Source organism: Panthera onca, chromosome A2 (assembly GCF_046562875.1).
Source record: "Panthera onca isolate mPanOnc1 chromosome A2, mPanOnc1 haplotype 2, whole genome shotgun sequence".
Taxonomy (NCBI): Eukaryota; Metazoa; Chordata; class Mammalia; order Carnivora; family Felidae; genus Panthera; species Panthera onca.
In genome coordinates this window covers 146,561,646-146,583,443 of record NC_138340.1, presented here as the reverse complement: position 1 = coordinate 146,583,443, position 21,798 = coordinate 146,561,646, and the positions used below count along the sequence as shown (strand labels likewise).

General features: G+C 45.6%; 1 protein-coding gene across 18 annotated transcripts in view; it reads left to right on the top strand.

The window, feature by feature from the left end:
• Nucleotides 1-8,084, top strand: part of LOC132679532 (uncharacterized) — a 222,147-nt gene extending 214,063 nt beyond the window's left edge. For 13 of the 18 annotated variants that reach the window (XR_013552688.2, XR_013552685.2, XR_014137321.1 and 10 more), the window contains one exon: nucleotides 80-3,975. Coding sequence is in view for 2 of the 18 variants with exons in the window: in XM_081795072.1 (XP_081651198.1) it covers nucleotides 80-158; nucleotides 745-1,000 (335 nt within the window). In the remaining 16 variants the exon portion in view is untranslated. Of the gene's footprint in view, nucleotides 1-79; nucleotides 3,976-4,159 lie in introns of those variants that run through there. The other 5 variants (XR_014137326.1, XR_013552683.2, XM_081795072.1 and 2 more) reach the window with 3 other exon arrangements.
• The last annotated feature ends 13,714 nt before the right edge of the window (nucleotides 8,085-21,798 follow it).

Sequence of the window (21,798 nt, the reverse complement as noted above, 5' to 3'; positions counted from 1 at the left end):
AAGAGAAAACAACTGACTCTTACTTCCTCTGTTGCTCTGGGATGTTTCCGAAGGGTTCACACTGTCATTTAAATTCCAGGCGCTGATCTTCTGAACAAATGCCTCCTGAAGATTTCTGCGCCTGGAAAATATCCATCAGATTGCTTTTACATCCCCATGTAAGTAGAGGCTTGTGCTCGTAAATCAACCTTAAGGGAGTTTTGTTTTATTTTGTTCCTCGATGATTTCTCCAGTAAAAAGAATTTAATGGTCATCGGTGTTTGATCTTTATTCCTTTTTTTTTGAACACCCAATTCCCGATTTACTGTTTCAAAAAAAACCTATAATATGAACTCCTGCTTAAAAATAAGAGTATTGATCCCGTGTTCGGGTCTTAGAATAGGAAGAGGAGAGAAGGTTGGAAAATATTAAAGATACTCGTTTCAGCTAATTCAGTGGGAGATGCCGTTTGTACATCCAAGGGCATCTCTTCAGATTTTAGTAGTTTTCAAACACCTCTGCAGCCAGCGACTCTGGAATGCCTTCATGTACAGCAAAACGTATGCAGGCAGGATCGTGAGCCCTTTCGTTACAAACTGTGGCGGATCTCTCAGACACGTGTCTGCTCACGGTGTGCTGAAGGAAGACTGATTTATTATTCCCAACAGCACAGCCATCATTTACTGAACGTTTGCCTTGTGCTCTTTCTAGTTCAAGTTGCTTTTCCTTCTGTGTCTTAATTCTCCCAACAACCCTATGTGGCAGGTACTGCTGTTCCCCTGATTTGACAGGCGAGGAGACTGAAGCCCAGAGTCAAAGTAACTCACCCAAGGCGGTGCAGGGAGCCAGCTGCAGATTTGACACGCTGGGTCCAGAAGCTTGCACGGCCCCTCCTGCCCCGCTGCCCCGCAGAAATGGGAAACTTGGGAGAATTGCCTGGGCTGTATTTTGGAGATGGTATTTTAGCACTGTCCTGATAGCATGCCATGATCTGTCGGACGAGTTCACCATGCTCTTTTGACTTGAGCTTCCTGAAGATAAATGGGAAAACGAAGCTTCCGAGAAGGTATGACTTGCTCTAGGTCACGCTGCAAATCAGAAGTGTGGCTGAGGGTCCAGGTCCCTGACCCTTCAGTGCTAGCCAGACCCAGCTCATTTCCAAGTTTTTTAGTTCCTCTAGGGGCGTTGCATGGTGCTGCTTCTGCTAATCAGGGCCAAAGCTGGTTTTGATGAGTGACTGATGTGCTCCCTGATGAAACCCTGAAACCTGGAGCCAGTGTATGCTCAGACATCCCGGAGGCCATTGAAGATTAGCCATTACAGCATCTATAAAGCACTGAGCAGGAAAGAATAATGGCTAAGAGCCTGGGCTTGGAATCAGCCATGTCAGTGTTTGAATCCTGGTCTTGCCATTCATGAGCTTTGTGGCCAAGAACAAGTCCTGTGCCCTCTCTAAGTCTCTGTTCCCCCACCTGGAAAATGGGGATACCAACCAGCCTTGTTCGGTGGTCGTGAATGTTGAGAAAATACATTGAAAGTACGTAGCACAGTGCCTGGCACAGAGGAGGTGTTCCCAAAACAGAAGCTTTTCAAACTGCCTTCCCGTCTACTTCTGAGTTTATTTTGGCCTTTACCCTGAAAAGACACTCCAGAGTTCTGACCCATCCAATAAAATGACAAATGTGTGTAGCGCTTTAAAAATTATAGACCAGGTGGCTTAGTCTGTTGGGTATCTTGATGCCCAACACTTGTTGTTGCTTTGGCACTTGTTGCTTTGGCATCATCTTGTGCCGAACTCTTGATTTCGGCACAAGTCATGATCTCACAGCCGTGGGATCAAGCCCTGTGTCAGGCTCCACACTAGGCATGGAGCCTGCTTGGGATCCTCTGTCTCTCTCTCTGTCTCTCTCTCCCTCTCTCTCTCTCCCTCTCCCTCCCTCCCTCCCTCCCTCCCTCCCTCTCTCCCCCTCTACCCTCCCCCACTCACATGCACACACTCTCACTCAGTTAAAATAAAATACAAATTTTAGACTGTTTCCATATGACCCTAACGACCACTCCAGCACAGGAGTGCAGATCTCCATTCTCTAGCTCAGGATACTAAGGCTTGGAAAAATTAAATGATCACCCGAGATCCCATTGTTAGTAAACAGCACAGCTGAAGCTTCACCTGTGAACCACAGCTCCAGATTCTGCCAGCTTGCTCATTTGCTTCCTGCAGGAAGGCATTCTTTAAAGGCATAGGAGTCAACAGAGAATGAGAAATGATCTAGCACCATACCAGTAACAGTTGCAATTTTAGTCTGGCCTGAGTTACTCAAGTCGGGCTTTTTGTATACTGATGCCTGTAACATTTTGAAGCTGCATTCTTAGGTGTCCTAGGCAGATACAGTCTTCTTGTGAAATTCTCAAGCCTCCGGGGAAGTTATCCTAATCCAGCTTGCTCCTGCAAGAACAGACTGGCATTTCACTTCGATGAAAACAATGTACTTGTGCTGTTCCGCTTTTGCCACACAGGAGTTACTGGTGTGGTTTATTGATTCACATTTCAGGCTCCAACTTTCCTATCAGATTTGGAAGAAAAAATACAAAGGGGCAGCTTGCTCAAAAACAGCATGAAGTATGCTGGCACAGACTGGATTTTGAAACAGAAACCCATTCTCATGGCTTTCGGGCCAAGAGACACTGAGGAACGATTTGCTTCTTGAAAGGTGATTAATGCTGGAGAGGGAGAGCTTAACGATTTTAAGCATGTGTTCTGTGTGTGAGAAAGAATTGGCAAAAAAATAACACTCCTTTCAAATGGTGCAGCACCTTAAAATTGTTGATGGTTAAAATAGAAACCCCCTGAATTACAGAAATTCAGCCCTCCCGTATCCTGGCCTAAAAATACAGAACAGTCAGGCTGATTGTTGGAGATGGAAAACATGGGCGAATGGAAAGCACGCCAGTCTTTCCTTGTCATTGAATGTCACCAAAAGACTCCACAAAGTAAGCAGATACTTCCCTACCCAAGATGAGGAACCAGTCACCGTCATCCTGTGTCCCTGTGCATGTCCCAGAGAGAGAATGGATGAGCCCCTGTTGTTTTATCAACTTACTTTTGTTCATTTCCCTCCTAGTGAACGATGAGACTTTGTCCCCGTTGCTTTGGTAGCCAGTCTCCTCCTCACGTAGACTTCCTTTCAAGAAACTGGCCTCCTGCTCTAGAGGATGGTGTGAACACAGAGGCCCAAACTCAAGACCTCCGTTTCCGTGTGTTCTAAGTCATTTTAGAGTCACCAACAAAGTATCTCAGTTTCTTCCCGAGGGCTTCAAAACTGCAGAGAAATATACTAAATGACTTTGCTTATTAAGTTTTTGTCTGCTGAAAATGCCTTGTCAAACAGGGCTCACAGGAGGAGACAGATAGGTGCGAAAGAACATATCCACCTTTGTTCTTCTGCCGAGTTTCTTGAGAAGCATGCTTAAAGCATAATGCAGAAAACCTACCGTGTCTGATCGGCTCTGCAAAACCATATGGTTGTACGTGTAGTGTGTACGTGCGTGTGCATGTATGTGTGTATATGTGGGTGTGACATACATTCGAGGTACGAGGACACGTATGATCTCATCAGACGTAAATAAAAGAAAGAAATTCATTCTTTAGGAAAAGTTTTCCCTGTAACTGAAGTGTCCATCATTTGAAGAACACTTCTAGCGGTGCCTGGGTGGCTCAGTCAGTTAAGCATCCGACTTTGGCTCAGGTCATGATCTCACAGTCGTGGGTTCGAGCCCCGTGTCGCGCTGTGCTGACCGCTCAGAGCCTGGAGCCTGTTTCAGATTCTGTGTCTCCCTCTTTCTCTGACCCTCCCCTGTTCATGCTCTCTCTCTGTCTCAAAAATAAATAAATGTTACAACAATTAAAAAAAAAAAGAAAAAAGAAAAACACTTCTAACTGGTAGCAGGCAAGAGCTGGGACTAGTCCTTTGTAAAAAAAAAAAAAAAAAAAAGCAAGCAGACCTTTCTGTTCAGATTTTGGATGTTTGCACTGATGAAAGTAACCTGGCTGTCCCTTGCCGCCTCAGTGCTGACCTTACAAATGACAACAGCACACACGGAAAGATGCGGTGGCCCCCCAAGCTACTCCCAAAATTAGTGAAATAGTTACTGAAGAGTTGCAGGGATTCATCTTTTTTAGGTTTGAATGCTTGAATGGACTCTCCAGTTGAAACCTGTAACTGACTGCCTGTCGCCTCACAAAGTGCGTGCATCCCTTCGTGGTCTGTGAGCTGTTGCATCTTTGATGCTGTGATCGCCGCGCGTCTCTGTAAGCCCACGGTGTTCCAGTCCTGTACTCACACGGATGGAAAACCCAGCGTGGTAGCAGGAGGCATGGGCAGCAGATGCTTTTCCCTGAAGAAGGAGTTTGTGTTGGGATCTGCTTAGGAGAAAACCAGTCCAGCCTGTAAGGGGTAAGAATGTTGATCAGACCTAAGCGAAGCACCCCCCCCCCCCAACCCCCATGGCACCCTGCTGAGCCCACCAGAAATCATCAACCACAGGCTCATTGTAATTGGGTGTTCTTCCCAAGCTCATAGGGAGATGGTAAAAGAGGATGATGAATGAAGAGAGTCAAAAAGAGAGGCTGAAGTTCAGTTCATTTATTTATTAAGCCAACAGGAACAGACAAAGCAAATGGTGCTGCCAGGATTAGAACCCGTCTTTACAAGGTGACGTGTCATGACAAAGCCAAGAAAAGGTGGGGGGAGCAGTGTAGGGTAAAAAGGGTCTGAGTGGGTGAACCTGATGGGATCTGGGCTGATGGGAAAAGTTGAATGTGGACTGGGTTCTAGAGGATACTGAGGGTTGTCCGTTTTCTTAGGTATGATGAAAGTGTTGTGATTGTGCAGAAGAATGGCCTCATTGTTTTAAGATGGCCTCGTTGTACACATGCTCAAGACGTTAGGAGCAGAGTGTCGGGACGCTTGTCAATTTGCTTTCAAACAACCCAGCAGAGAAATAACACGGGGTCTTACGCATACATGGTGGGTCTAAAGCAAGATGGCAGAAATGAACGATGGTTGGATTGAGGTGGTATGAATTCAGGAGTTCATTTTATTGTCATTCAAACATAACGGAGGTCTGAAATTTTTCATAACAGTTAAGTAAAGCTACCAAAACTCTTTAACTCATAGACGCAGTCGAAGGAATTCTATTTTGGAAAGAAAGCATTAGGCTCTCACTAACATCAGCCCGTTCCTCTGCCTCTGAGCTATCCTGTCGCCTCCTTGGACCCTAAAATCATAGTAATCCTTTGAACCATACAACATTACCTCGAAGAGAAAGTAAGGTTTAGGCAAGTTTTTTCTTCAACTTGTACCAGACCACCTGCTTATCTGGTACCACGTACACGTATGTGGTAAGCTTCGTCACCGCCACTTTCTGATCGTCTTCTGCACCTGGATGCTTCGACTCCAGGAAGAGCTTTGCGTCTTTACCCAAGTAAAGGATTTCCCTTGACTTCCCATCAGAAAGAAAGGGGTTGACACGTGCCATTGCCTCTGAATGATAACACTGAACCTTTGTCTGGGCAGATCAAGAATAAAGACTCAACAGGCATGCCCCCACCACCACCACCAACCGCAGATTCGGTGATAACAGTACACCCCTACAGGATTCACCAAAGCTCTGTTTAGACCACAAAGTAAATAGCCGCAGCTGGGTTTCAGCTTTTTCCTTTCTAGGTTGTCTTGAGTCTATTGTAAGAGAGCATTCTGAAGAAAAAATAGATCATAAAGCTTCTTCAGGAAGCTGGTTTCATATGGTGGTTTAGATTTAAATAGTGATTGTCTAGCACCATTTGAAATCAGTGTTCTTGGGGGAGGCCAGCTGCACAAGGGATGCACGGGACAGCCCCGGGAGACCAGACGGCCACGAGAGTCTGCCTGACACAGCCAATGCCTTCCTCGCCCTGCCAACAGCGACGTCACATCTAACGAGCTAATTGTGTGGATGTCTTATTGTTAGAACTTCATCCTCGTTTGTGTAATAATCCTTCTGCCGTACAGACTCCATCGTGTGAGGGTTAAAAGGCCAAACGTATGGCGGATTTATTACTCTCTGGTCCCTCCCGACCCTCACGTCCTCCCGTGGCCCCTTAGAGGATGACTGATTTCTTTTGGTGTTCAGAGTCAATATAATTTTCTAGCACCATCTGAAATCGGTTATAATGATGGGGGAAGAGCACCGTGAAGCCAATTAAAGGAGAGAAAATACACTGGTGACCTTTGGGACTGTGAATAAGAACCGAGAAGACAAAGAAATACAGAGCAGAAAGACCAAAGTACTTCTTCCGGTTTTTAAGTTGAATTTCATTGCCCTGAATTGCATGTGTTATAATGCTGATAAATGGTTAACTGTTAGCGTGTTGCCAATAGTTCTATTTTAGAGAAGTTCTGCAGTATTTCTGAGGATTTTTGTTTTGATGCTAGATACCTAAAAAAAAAAAAAACCAAACAAACGGATAAAATCAAAGACCGCCTCAGGTCATTCGAAAGGAGCAGCAAGGGAGTAAATTCTGTTCACAGTGAGAAGTGCGGTGACCTCATCTGTGAACCTCTCCTGCCTGGCAGTGAGCTCATTCCATAGTTAACCAGGTCACTTTCTTAAAAGGCAAGGCCGGGCTCAAGCTGGCAAGAAGTTCAGTCTAACAAGGCACGTGAAGAAAAATGGTACAGATGACTAGGTTTCTGTGGCTCGGACAGAACTAAGTTTAATACGGTTCAGTTTAGAAAACAGGGCAAAGGGGGCGCCTGGGTGGCTCTGTCGGTTAAGCATCTGGCTTTGGCTCAGGTCATGATCTCACGGTTCCTGAGTTTGAGGTTTGAGTCCTGCTTTGGGTGAGCGTGAGCCCCGCCTGTCTCTCTCTCTCTCTCTCTCTCTTTCTCTCTCTCTCTCTCTCTGCCCCTCACTCACTTGTGCCCTCTCTCTCTCTCCCTCTCAAAACAAAAACAAAAGCAGAACACAAGGTGAAGAAAGCCAGAGGTTATATTTGAGCTGTTGTAAATTACACTTTCTTACTACGGAAGGGAAGTGGTCAGGTTAAAAACAGCACTGGTTCTCTAGCACCAAGCAAGGTGGGGAGAAAAGGCTTAAGAACGAGCTCGCAGGGGTCATCAGCGCTGCCTCTGCCCACAGGTGCTGATCCAGGCAAAGGCCAGCCTGCCGCTGCCACTGCGTGTCTCCACGTGGCATCCCCGAGGAGGGGGTGGGGTGCACCTGCCGCACTCCGAGCACTCTGTCGCCCGGAGAAGCCGCGCCACCTGACGGGTGACCGCCAGCCCTGCCTAACGAAGCTCAGGCCTCTCGACCTCCCTTGCTCTCCTCACCACCGCTTCCTCCTTCTGACCTCCTTCTTACTTGTCTGGGAAAACACTTGGAATTTGCAGCCCAAACTTTCTGTCTGCCGCCCACATCAAGTGAGGTCATGTCACTACTTCTTTTGCAGTCCTGTGGTTACAATTTCCCCAAAACCCTCTCTGTTGCTTTCCTACCCGCTCTTTTCCCTGACTAATCGTGCTCAACTCCCCTGGTTCCAGACACGCCCACCATGTACTGATTTCCCCCAAACTGGAGCTCTAGCTGCAGATGGTTTTTCCAGAACTCACCATTTCCATATTTCCAGCGGCTCCTAGGTGCTTCCACCTGTTAAACCCCTCAATTTAACCCATTATCTTTTCCCCAAAACCAGCCCAGCCCCCGCTCCACCCGTGGGTTAAGGCTGAACACCTTACACTTGTAGGACGCTTCTCACTCCCTTACCCCTGCTTTGCCACACCCACCTACCTCACCAAGGCCTGTGGCTGTTCGTGCTCAACTCTTTAAAACCCACCCTTCTTCTGTGTCTTCGGTAGCCTCCCGTGTGACCTTATTCCTTCTCCACCCTTCGTGATTTTCATCTCTCTTTTCTTGCCTGTTTTCTGAGCTCACCCAGCCCCTTGCTGTTGCTGTCCCCCCAGGTACCTTCACATTTCCTCTGCCCAGCCCTCCCCCTCCCCCTCCCCTTGCCCCTCCCCCTCCTCTTCCCCCTTCTCCCCCTCCCCCTTCCCCCCTCCTCCACCTCTTCCTCCTCTTCCCTCTCCTCCTCACCCTCCTCTTCCTCCTCCTCCTCACCCTCCTCCTCCTCCACTTCTCTCCTCCTCCTCCTCCTCCTCCTCCTCCTCCTCCTCCTCCTCCTCCTCCTCCTCCTTCTCCTGGGAGCTCCAGCTAATTCTTTAACCCCTGGCTCACATGTGTACATGTCTGTGAACTTCACTTTGTCTTCAGCTTTGAGGCTTGAACACTGGCAGTGGCTTTCTTCTCTGTCCTCCTTTAGAACCATATGCTGCTCTCCATGTTGTCCTTGCTGTGATCACTCAGTTAGTTACTTGTCTTCTCTGCCAGACTGTAAGATCCTTGGATTTGAGAGGGGTGGTAGGTGACCCACACTGTGTACGTTCAGTTCTTACACACACACACACACACACACACACACACACACAGGACCTTCTGTGACAAATGTTCCTTCTAGGTTATGCTTCCACTTTTCGGCCAATTCATTGTTTCTCTCCATTTTCATTTGCCAAATGCATGGGGAATAAAAACTACTTTTAGTGATGACCCAAATTCAACAGAAGAAAATAAATCTGCCTCAAAGAGCATGTATCCTTTTCTAAAACTTTTAAATATGATTTTGATGTATGTTCCATTTTGGGTTTTCCAGGTGTTTGTTTTTTTTTTTTTTTTTTATGTGCATAAGTATTAGGAATTGATACGTTTAAGGAGTTAGCCTTGGGGAGAATAATTATTCCTGAAAGATTGTTGTCCCTATTTGAGAGAACAGCAAAGACACAAAAACAGACGTGCCCTAACTCTAAAAAGCAGTGAATGTTTGCCGAGCAGACCTGCGCCATTAAAAATCATAATTTACAGCTACTGTGTGCCAACCACATGATCACCGCCCATCACGCCAAACTGCCCTGCCAGGTGGGTAGTATTTTCCCCGAGTCCTAGATGAGAAAATGGAAGCACAGAAAAGTTAGGTAACTTGCCTGGGGTTTCACAGCTTGTCAACATTAGCTTTGTATTGTAAATCGGATAATAAACAATTATGGTGAACACTGAGGTCTTCCTTTGTGCTGGTCACTTGCTGAGCATTTTACACGAATTATCTCATTTACTCTAACTTTCAAAATAGTCTTGGGAAGTGGGTATTATTATTATTATCATCATTTCTCATTTTGCAGATGAGAAAACAAACTGCAAAGAACAAAGTAATTTGTCCATGATCGTGTGTCCACGATCATGACTTGTCCACGATCAAGTTTACAGGCAGGCGTACGAACCCAGGTCTCTCTGATTTCCATGCTATGCTCTTACTTAGGACTGTTCTTTTCATTGTGGTGGATGTAATGACAGGCCTGCTCATCTGGGTAGGCAGCCTCTAAAATGGCCCCCATTGAGCCCCACTTGTTGGTGTTCATGCCCTGTGCAGTCCCCAACCCTGGAGTATGGGCCGGACCTTATAACTTGCTTCTCATGGACAGAAGACAGCTACAGAGATGAGTCACTTCTGAGTTGAGGCTGGTCCTGTCTCTGTGTTGGCTCACACTCTCTAAGGACGGTCACCTGCCATGTCAGGAACTGCCCACTGGAGAAACCCAGGTAGAAAGGAGCTAGTGTCTTCAGGCAACAGCTGCTAATGACCTGAGACCCACAAGAGCTTGGAAATGAATCCTCTCTCGGCGAGCCTGCCTATGACCGCAGCTGCAGCCGACACCTTGACTGCAGTCTCTGAGAGACCTTGAACTAGAGGACCCAGCTAGGACCAGACTCGGACCCACAAAAATGGTGACATGATGTTGATTATTTTAAGCCACTACATTTTTGGGGGTTATTTGTAATGCAACAATACAGCTCATGGTACTCCTATCTACACTCAGACTCTCTGTTTATGGTACCTAATTTGTCTTTAGGTACACCTTTTGTTGGAGAATAACTTTAGATGGACAGAAAATTTGCAAAGATACTAGAGTTCTTTTCTGTCCTTCATCCAGTTTCCTCTGTTGTTAGTATCTTCTATAACCATGGTACATTTGTCAGGACTAAGAAACCAACATTAGGTAAAGGTAACTAAATTTCAGACTTTATTCACATCTCACTAGTTTTTCCACTGATGTTCTTTTCCTGTTCTGGGACTGGTAGCATATTTTAATAGCCTAACATATCTCATGCCTCATAACTGTGTGTGTAAAAAGAAATACATATACGTTTGCTACAATTTGGGAAATTATTCAGCAGATAATAGAATTTAGCAAAGTCTTTAATTAGGGGGTCTTGTTTTATAATTATTTGGAAAAATAACCATTATACTAACTTAATGAAAAATGTCTATTATGTGAAATGACTAAGGGGAGGTAGGAGTGGCTACAAATAAAAAATGATGAGACCCTAAGAAGTCAGAAATACTTTCAGAAAGTCAAGTCCACCCGGGTGCCTGGATGGCTCAGTTGGTTAAGTGTCCAACTTCAGCTCAGGTCATGATCTCATGGTTCATGGGTTCAAGCCCTGCATTGGGCTGTGTGCTGACAGCTCAGAGCCTGGAGCCTGCTTCGGATTCTGTCTCCTCCTTGCTCTGTCCCTCCCCTGCTCGCTCGCTCGCTCTCTCTCTCTCTCTCTCAAAACAATAAACATTAAAAAAAATTTTAAATAACAATTAAAAAATCAAGTCTACCTTAAAAAAAGAATGTTTTAATAAACTAAAACTTTTTAAATTTTCATTTAATAAGAATATTGAATGTTACCAGATTTGGAAATGGTTGTTTTGCATTATCATGTTGGTACATTATCATGTTGGAATTAATTTTTATTTATATAATATATAGATACTTAATTTTCTTACAAGTATTTTAATGGAAAGTATTCATCTAAAAGAACTGATTTCCTTTTTTTTTAATCCCTATGCAGTGTGATCCTGGCCTTCTTGGGTTTTTCCTTTAGTATCAATTTATATTACTGGGATTTTACAACAAATTAATCATGTACTACAGATGCTTAATATTTGTAAACATTTCGTATATAAAGCTGTAAAAGAGTAATAAAAATTCCTCTTCCCCAATTGATTAAACATTCAGCCACATTCATTTTCAGGTGATCCTCAGAGAACAATCCTGGGGCACCTGGCTGGGCCGGTCAGTCGGTAGAGCAGTGCAATTCTTGATCTCAGGGTTGTGAGTTCAAGACCCACATTGGGCATGGAGCTTACTTAAAAACATTATTTAAAAATTTTTTAAATAAAAAAAGTAAAACAGAACAATCCACACGCAAGTGAGTGATGCTGCTTGAAGGAGAAAGGACATCCTACTTCTGCATATAATCTCTTGGTTGAATTTTTAAACAAGGTGAAGGAGAAAATCAGGTGGCTTTAGCTAAGTGTGTAATCGTCAAAAGCCATTAAAAACAAGACAGGACTTTAAAAATCTTCTTGGTGACCTTACCCAAATAAGCCATTAAAAAATGAACAGAAACAAATTTGGACTCTGGAGAAATTAATGCACACGTGAGACCCCGAGTCTTAGTGGCTGAGGTTTGCTTCTTGGCTTGACTCTGAGGGGTCTCGCTCTTCTCCATAGCCAGGACTTGCTGATTTTCAATAGTTGACTCCTGGAGAAAACAGACAGTAGAAAATGTTGCAGAAAGAGGGGGGTGTCAAAGGAGAGAGAAATCAAACGTAATTGGGAAAAAAGGAGGAAAACACAATGTAACCTCATTGACAACATATTAGTTCCCAGAACTCTGAATTCATTAAATTTTCTGCCCTTCTTAACTTCAAATGAAAGTGTCAGATTACAAGAAAGCAACCTGTTAGGCTTACTAAGGAATTTCACGCATAAATATTTCTAATATTACATTTGAGGTTAGTACATAATTCATTTCTGCCTGTTGTGCCTGAAATACAATCTTGGCTTATTCAAAACAAGGACTGATCTGCAGATACTGTAGAAGCCATAAATCATCAAAGACTTCAATTCAATTCATTGTCCTGTGCTTAATGAAAACCAGAAGAATGTATAAACATGTTGTAGAGACTCAGACAAAAATAAAATAGAATTTGTATACTACATAGACAAAATCCGTTATATTGTGTTCCTTACATTTTTTTTATTACTGAGGTAAAATTCACAGGACGGAAAGCCCACCATTTTAACCATTTTAAAGCGTACAATTCCCTGGCTTTTAGTACATTCGTGACCTTGTGCCACCGTCGCCGCTAATTCCAGAACATTTGCATCACCCCCAAAAGAAACCCCATAGCCATTATGTAAACACCCCTCATCCGCCCCTCCTCCGTGCTCCTGGCAACCACTAATTTGCTATCTGTGGATTTGCCTCTTCTAGACATTCCTATAAATGGAATCCCACAGTATGTGGCCTTTTGGGACCAGCGTCTTTCACTTGGCGTGGTGTCGTCAAGGCATGTCCATCTTGCGGCACTGTCAGAACTTCATTCCTTCTCGTGGCCGAATCCCATCCTGTTACGTAGGCGGACCACAATGTGTTTATCCATCCATCAGTTTGATGGGCATGTGGGTTGTCATTCTTTCGGTGGTTTTTATTTCCGTCAGTGTCCTGTGTCCATAGACCAACAGATCAGCGGCACCAAATCCTGCAGTGACGAAGGGCTGTCCTCTGCCCACCCTCAAAGCTGCCACTCAGCCCATCTATCTATTTCCTTCCATGTGAAATGCTCATATTACTATTTCTTGGTTTTGGCTTTATTTTACTTTCCTACCGTAGAAGTGAGGATTTAGCTCTTAACATCACCACCATGTACCCCGCTCCATCCACCTTCACAACTTAGTTATGGCACGATTTTGATTAAATGAGTGTTGAGGGGCACCTGGGTGGCTCAGCTGGTGAGGCATCCAACTTTTGATTCCAGCCCGGGTCATGATCTCACGCTTAGTGAGATCGAGCCCTGCATCGGGCTCTGCACTGGCAGCACGGAGGCTGCTTGGGATTCTCTCTGTCTCCACCCCCTCTCCAAGGAAATAAACTAAAAAAAAAAAAAAAGAAAAAAAAAAGAATTGATAGTCGTATCAATACTGTTGACCTTACAGTTACATAGTTTGCCATTTCCTGTTAAAACTTTTTAAATTCTGAAATTAATAATTTCTTTTTTTAAATTTGCTTAATTTTCCATACACTTACTTAATTCCACGTCCTTACTACAGAACCATAACATCCTTCTCTGGCTCCTGGTGGTGTTGAAAAGTCTGAGATAGTGCTGATTACTGACCTTTTTCTCTGGAAATTTTAGGAGAGTCTGTTTATCCCTTGAGTTTAAATTTCATAATCACGTGGCAGAATAGAGGGCAACTTCATTTATTTGGCCAAGAGTTTAATGTCCCTTTCATTCTGGAGGTTTGTGTCTTTTAACTTTAGAAAATACTCCGCTGTTATTTCCTGGGTAAGTCCTTTTCCTCATTCTCCCTATTGTTTTCCCAAGTTTCATCCATTTGTCCTCCTGGAATAATGCTGTGATTTTTCCCATTTGTTTCCTTCACAGTTTTTCATGTTTTTGATCTTGTCCTACTTTCTGGGAAAATTTCCACCCCCATTTCTAAAACTTAACACTGAATTCTGATTTCTGCAACTGTATTTTTAATATCTGAAAGGTTTTTCTTAGCATTTTGTTTTGTCGGGAGGATTCACAAATGTCTCTCAGGATGTTAAATAGTTTTTTTTTCTTTTTCCTTTCCTTTAAAAAAAAATTTTTTTTTAATGTTTATTTTTGAGAGAGTGCAAGCTGGGGAGGGGCAGAGAGAGAGGGAGACGCAGAATCCGAAGCAGGCTCCAGGCTCTGAGCTGTCAGTACAGAGCCGGATGCAGGGCTCGAACCCACGAACCGTGAGATGATGACCTGAGCCGAAGTCAGACGCTTAACCGACTGAGCCACCCAGTAGCCCTTTCTTTTTTTCTTTTTAAAGATTTCTGGTCATGACATTGTCTCTGTTTCTTCTAGGTACTTTGTCTGCTTTTACTCTTGTCTTTCGTGTTAGAAGTTCGCTCAAGTTGGGGCATCTGGGGGGCACTTGAGTGACTCAGTCGGTAAAGCATCCGACTCTCGATTTCAACTCAGATCGTGGTCTCACGGTTCGTGAGATTGAGCCCCAGAAGCACAGAACCTGGTTGGGATTCTCCGTCTCCATGCTCTCAGCCCCTCCCCCATGCCTGCTCTCTTTCTCTCTCAGACTTAAAACTAAAAAAAAAAAAACAAAAACAATTTTGCTCAAATTGGAACACCTGGGGGTGCCTGGGCGGCTCAGTCGGTTACGCGTCCAACTTGACTTCAGCTCAAATCATGATCTCGTGGTTCATGAGTTCAGACTGACAGCACAGAGCCTGCTTGAGATTTCCTCTCTCTCTCTCTCTCTCTCTCTCTCTCTCTCTCTCTCTCTCTCTCTTTCTCTCTCTCTCTCTCTCTCTCTCCCTCTCCCTCTCTCCCTCCCTCCCTCCCTCTCCCTCCGCCTCCGCCTCCCCCTTCTCAAAATAAATAAAAATAAACTTTAAAAAGTCCCTATCTTTATTTTTTTTTTATTTAAAATTTTTTTTTCAACGTTTTTAATTAATTTTTTTTTTGGGGGACAGAGAGAGACAGAGCATGAACGGGGGAGGGGCAGAGAGAGAGGGAGACACAGAATCGGAAACAGGCTCCAGGCTCCGAGCCATCAGCCCAGAGCCTGACGCGGGGCTCGAACTCACGGACCGCGAGATCGTGACCTGGCTGAAGTCGGACGCTAAAAAGTCCCTCTCTTTAAAAACAAATTGGGGCAGCTGGGTGGCTCAGTCGGTTAAGCGTCTCTTGATCTCCGCTAAGGTCTTGATCTCAGGCTCATGAGTTCAAGCCCCACACTGGGCTCTGCACTGGGCACGAAGCCTACTTGAAAAAAAAAAATTTTTTTTGCTCAAATGTCTCTAGATTCTTGACTATCCATTCACAGTTACGGATGGGGCCTTAAAACTGTTGGAAGCTCTCTGTACTTTGTCAGGACTAATCAACTCTTGGGCCTCATTTTAGGATGCGTGGTAGGCAGAAAAATGACCTACAAGAGATGCCCACATCTCCACCCCCGGAATCTGTGAAAACGGTGCTTTCGATGGCATAAGGGACTTTGCACACGTGATTCGGTTAAGGCCTTTGAGATGGGGAAAGAAGCATGCATTACCCAGGTAGGATCAATCCAATCACATGAGTTCTTAAAAGCAAATCTTTCCCGGCTGTGGTCAGAGAGACACAATGTTGCTGGCCAAGGAACGCAGTCACCTCTAGAAGCTGGAAAAAGCAGGGGGTGCGGGGGGGAACGATCTCCTCTAGAATTTCCAGAAAGGAACACAGCCTTGCTGACTCAAGATTTTGCCCCAGTGAGACCTGTATCCGACTTCCGGCCTTCAGAATGGTAAGCCAGTAAAACTGGGCTACATTGAGCCACTGGGTCTGTAGTAATTGTCTCAGCGGCAGTAGAAAGCCAATACCGGGGGATTGAGCGGAGATTCGGCTGTTCCACTGAGGACTCCCGATATCATTATTTATGAGTTTGGGTTTTTTTTTTCCCCCTCTTGGTCTGGTCAGCGATGAATCCTTTAGTCTCCTGCCGGAGAGGGTGTATCAGGCTCAGACAGACCCTTTCCAACGTTTACAAGAGTAAAGCGTTTCACATACGTATTATGGCTTCCACAGGGCAGGGGTGTCGAGGGAGTGAGGGAGGGACTTGAAAGGACCAAGGATGTGAGCTTGCTGCACTGGAGCGGGGGAAGCTGGCGCTTCCACGAAGCCACAGCACAGAGCCACCAAAGCGGGGTGGCCGCAGAGTGGGGGCTGGTGGGGGGAGGTCCGTGAACCATCACATCTGACACTGGGATGATGGTTCGCGTCGCTTCCGCCTCCCAAATCGAATGCACCTTCCTCTCAGTGGCAAACTGAACGTGGAGCCACGTATGGAAAGGGGTTCTGGGAAGCGTGGTCCCCAGCCTTACGTGGGCTGGTGATGGGGGCAAGTTGATGGACGATAGTCCAGCACAGAGGGACAAGCTTGGCTGCTGGATTCTGGAAGCTGAACCGAGTGAGGAAAGGCTCCGGGAATCCCCATTGTTCAGAATATGGACTCAAATTCAGCCCCTCTTTTTAGCGAGGCACCCATTCCTTCCTTGGCCTTGCCTAATACTCCTAAGTCCAGCGCTGCTCCAGCCCCAGCTCTCCGGAGCAGGACTGGGGTTGGAGAAGGGGTGGGGGGGTGGGGGGGGGAGAAGAGCGGGACGAGCCTCACACGGTCCTGTTCTCAGCCCCGCCCAGGCCCCCCGAGCCTTTCCCTTCCATTCCCTACCGATTGCTTCTTTCGGGCTTGCTTCTCTGAGGGTTGGGTTGCGGCTTTTTCTGCTCTGCTTTTCTCACGTGGCGGTCATTCTCTCAGATTCTATCGACAGCTGACACCTGCCGCTGTGACTGTCGGTCTCTCCGTCCTTGTCGGTTCATACTTGAGTCGTTCCTTTATCAAATTAGTGGGGTTTCAGGACATTGACAAGCCCATGTGTTACTGTGTTTAAGTGAAAGTCTGTGCAATGTTTAATATAAATGTTGTATAGTGCAAAGAGCTTGAAGTCGGGCGACCCACATCTGGTTCCAGGCATCTTGCCATTTTACTTGTGAGAACACCAGTTTTCTCCTCTCTGAAGCAAGTTGGTGCCATTGGGGGTCCTTTTTAAAGACTCTAATGAAAGGTCTGACCCCTCTCTGTTTAAAAAAAAAAAAAAAAATGGTGCAGGAGCACCTGGGTGGCTCAGTCTGTTGAGTGTCTGACTCTTGATTTTGGCTCAGGTCATGGTCCCAGGGTCATGGGATTGAGCCCTACATCAGGCTCAATGTGGAGCCTGCTTGGGATTCTCTCTCTCTCTCTCTCTCTCTCTCTCTCTGTCTCTGTCTCTGTCTCTGTCTCTCCCCCCGTAAAAAATAAAAATAAAGTAGTGCATGTGCACACAAAATTGAGTATGTTCTAGAAGGTTCATGGGCCCCAAAGGCCTTCCACAAACCCTCCAAGGGTATTAACCCCCACATTCAGAACCCCTGGCTTATATTGTCTCTGCTGTCACTTTAAGACCTGACATTCTGATTAGCAAAGTGCCTTATATTTAATAGATTTCAAAGGTGACATTTGAAGCTGGCCTTTTTAAAGTTAACAAAATAGTTTCAATGTACTGTTAGGAAACCAAAAACAAAAAAAAGGTGAAGTCCAAGAGTTAGTCTGAATTCAGTTCATAGAGTCCAGGGGCTTTGAGATATAAGTGGCTGTGGATGCCGGCTAATTGGCACGACCAGTGGAAGGACTGAACAGATGAAAGAAACCCTCTCTCATTTGCTCACCGTGACAAATGCCATGGAATCCTGGTGAGAAATCTAAGCAGCAGCTTGGCCAGAAGGGACCTAATGTGGTACCGGTGACGTTAGCAGTGGCCTCCCTAACCGTATTCTCTCGTGGCATGTAATTTTGAATGACAACGTCAAGGAAACAGGCTGCACTGAACTCGAAACTAGGTAATAGCATCACTGTGTACCCAGTGACCCTACGTTATTTTTGGTCTTTATTTCCAGCTTTTCAGGACCCGAGGGGCAGCGCAGCTAATGGGGTTCCACGCATGTTATACCACATCTGGCTAAGGAGCGAGATCTGCTTGTTCCGGGCTGCGGGTTAAGTGGGTGACATACAGAGCTGTTGTCTATACTACTGAGAAAGATGAGGGGAATGAGGACTCAACTGTAGTCTGGGTCAGGGAGAGTTAAGAGAAGGGTCTTAGGGCGCCTGGGTGGCTCAGTCGGTTGAGCATCTGACTTCGACTCAGGTGATGATCTCATGACTCACGAGTTCGAACCCCAGGTTGGGCTCTGTGCTGACAGCTCAGAGCCTGGAGCCTGTTTCCGATTCTGTGTCTCCCTCTCTCTCTGCCTCCCTCTCTCAAAACTAAATAAACATTAAAATAGAGAGAGAAGGGTCTCTACCACCCTGCCCCCAGAAGTTGATGTAACACTGTAGTTACAGCTCTTCATCTCTGGACCTTAAGCGAGCTCAGGGTAGCCCTGCGATGCTAATTGTCTCCATTTGCCATCTGGTTGAGGCTACTTGGAACCCAGGTGTTCTGCCACAGTGGGATTATTATGGAATGAACGGATGCCACACACCTGTGACCTTTGTGCCGCCTTCCAATGCCTTAGTAATTTTTTTCACCCTCTTCTTTTTTTTTTTAATTTTGCATGCTATAATTTTCTTTAGGGAGTTGAGTCTGCTGAGTAAAAGTTACGTTGGATTGTTTCTTATGGCATATAATTAAAGCAGCAGCTCCATCAGCCAAACAATCCTTAAAAAAAAGATTTTGAAATAGGTGTTAACAGTATTTACCCCATTCTACAGCTGGTAAAACAGATACCCAAAGGGAGAGCTGTTGTCCTAACACCGACATAGTGGGTCAGCGAGGGTCGGGAAGAGGCTCTGGCATCTACGCTGTTCTACCTCATCTAGGCATAATGGCCACCCATTGTGTGGGTTTTGATTTTTCTGAGAATGGAGCCTAGAACCTCATTGAAGTTTTGTTTTGTTTTAAATTTGTTTACATTCATTTATTTTTTGGGAGATGAAGGAGACAGAGTGTGAGCAGGGGAGGGACAGAGAGAGAGGGAGACACAGAATCTGACAGGCTTCAGGCTCTGAGCTGTCCACACAGAGCCCGACGTGGAGCTCGAACTCACGAGCCGTGAGATCATGACCTGAGCCGAAGTCAGACACTTAACCAACCGAGCCACCCAGGCACCCCATGAAATTGTGTTTTGTTAATACGTTGACTAAAGAGAGGCGCCTGGGTGGCTCAGTCTGTTAAGTGTCTGACTCTTAGTTTCGGCTCAGGTCATGATCTCATAGTTTGTGAGTTTGAGCCTTACATCAGGCTCTGCACTGACAGCGCAGAGCCTGCTTGAGATTCTGTCTCTACTCTCTCTCTCTCTCTGCCCCTCTCCTGCTCATGATCTCTCTCTCTCAAAATAAATAAACTTAAAAAATTTTTTTAATGTTGGCTGAAGAATTTGGGGGCATTGATTTTGGGGGATTCTTTTTTGTTTTTAATTCCCATGATCTGCTTCTAGAGAAGTTCTGGGCTCCACCCCCCTCATTTATAACTCTTTGTCTCCTAAGGGCCAAGGGATAAACTCTAGCCAACGGCTCTGGAGCCACCCCCCTTTGACATGGCTCATTCCACCTAGTTGGCCTTTAGCGCCCAATGGCCAGCCCTGCCCACTGTGTGGAAACAATAGATAACTGCCTGGGCTGGCAGTGCCCTGGTATGTGGGTGCGGTCGAGAAGCTTTGGGCCAAACTGTATAGACTTGCTTGTCTCAAGATTAGCACTTTCTAAAAGCAGAGAAGAGATGAGGGGCAGGGGGCACGTAAATCTTCCTCCTGGGAGGTGAGAGGGGTCCGTAGGTGGGCAGGGAGCTTGTTCATCAAAAAATCATAGGAGGAAGTCAAAGAGGAGGCAAGAGGAAGGATAGGGGTGTTTTTAAAAATCCTGCCTCCATGGAAAAAAAAAGAGTCCGGAAAATGATGGCCCCATACCAAACTGTATCAACCCCGAACATGTTGGACACCACCCGCTATGGGTTGGGCAGAGTTGGTGCAGGCCTGGCAGAGGCTGAGTAGCCAATACTATGCCAAAGGCTTGATGTGGCAGGAGGTGACAGGACAAAGGTATTGGAGTGTGCCAGTTGGGCGCCAGCCTTCTTAGCTGTCAGAACTGGTCTTGGAAAAAAGCACAGCCCTTGGGTGTACTTTTGTGGGAGGCATTTTTAGTCTATGAAAACAGCTGCCTCTCCCTTCAGGCTTCCTTCCTGTGACTGAACAGGCCAGAGTAGAAGGTCAAGGGCAGGCAGTAGAACAAGGACAAAGGAAGGAGGTGTGGATTGTACATACAGCCATGTTCTAATCCTAGCTCGCGGACTTCCTGCATATGCAGAACGAAACAAAACAAAAAATTAGACAGTTGGGTGGGAAAGAGGCTGGGAGACATGTAAGTGAACGGAGCTTCAACAACAAAACAGCGAACAGATAAGGGATTCTTGGGAGGACCCTGCCTGTGAATGACTTTGAAATGACCTTGAAAAGGTCCTGTTTCCACACTGATGGGCAAGAAAGAAACCAGTGGCCTCATGTTTCCTACTAAAGGTAAGGTCAATAGCCGTACCTCATTAAGGTGTCTTGAAGGTGAAAGATGGAAAGTGCATAAAGAGGAACAGATGAGTTGTGGACAGGTATACTAACCCTGTTAAACTGAAGATGACATGGCCATCAGAGATGGGTTTGATTCTGGGTCCCTCGGTGAGCTTCTCCTGAGCTCATACCTCACACCCCTGCCCCAGGACTTCCTTGGTGTTACAGATCGTGAAAATTATCACCTATGGATTGTGAGAGTGTCCCCAAGGACCAGAACACGTGAATAGTTCCTCTTTGCCTTCTGGAGTACAATATTGGCCCCAGGAAGCAACCGTCCCCCATTCTTTTTGTATCTCAGCAGTAATCTGGTTGAATAAAGATGTGTTGAACGCCTACAACATTCTAAGCCTTACCTACAGAGGTCCCACTGTAACATGCCCAGAACTGTTCTCCTCAGTCCATTTCTAACTCGAGATATTGGTAAGCTGATCAGAAGTGCCATCTTTTCATGCAATTATTAAAAGCCTAGACAAAGTTGTGTCCGGCTTGGCATGCCACAACTTTCTCTCTGAGGTACCTGAAATTCTGAGGAAGAGCTCCTGAGAATGGTGGGAGGAAAACCTGATGTTTAATTAAATGAAAGACACTCTGGTCCTGTTGCTGACCAGTGTCCTCCCAAGTCAGCTGAGTAAAGGCCGATAATACGGTTTGTCCTTCCTAAACAAATACCTGTGTGTCAGTTTGTTTACACCCTCCCCTCACACACTGACTTCTCTGCCTTGCTTGTTGGCAGAGAGCTGGTCAAGATGTTGCTGCATTTTGTGTCCACGGGACAGATGAACATTATCTGCGCCAACCTGCCTGTGACTGTCCCCTCACTGGTTGGCACTACTCAGAGGAACAAATGCAATCCACCCCAGCTCCCAGCAAGCAGGAGTCCTGAGAGTCACTAGCAGGATCTCCTAGCAAAGTAGAATTTACCTCTAAAAAGAGGTTTATGGCTGATCGGACTTCATCAACTCAGATGTGTCTGGCCTGAAATGGAAGGGGAGTGGAAGTCAAGACCAGAGCTCAGGACTCTGGAGAACTCTCTCCGGTTAGGTTCCAGATCAGAATGGATCACCATAGTGTCACAATTTTTCTGATAATGATCTTTCTTTTAAGGCACATAGTACTTTCCACCTTGTATTAGTCCCTCGCGTTCATGCTTTTCTCACCTAACTGTAAGCTGCTTGATGTCAGGGACCACATGCCTAGCACAGTTGTAGGCGTTCTGTGATGAATTGGCATGAAAAGTGCTCTTCTGTTCCCACAAAACCTTTAGAAGATTAACCTTCGATAAAGCTTTATGTAAGCACAAATTTGCTGGATGTCAATAACATAACAAATTCCACTGAAGTCAGGGACCTCCACGCTGAGAAGCAGAAGCCTCTTTGTAGTCATCCTTTTAGGAACTACGGCATAGCTGTTATTCCCTAGAGATTTCTGGGGAAAATGTCATTCTTGACCTGCATTCAGTGTCCTTTGGTGCCAGATGGTTTTCTGACTATTCA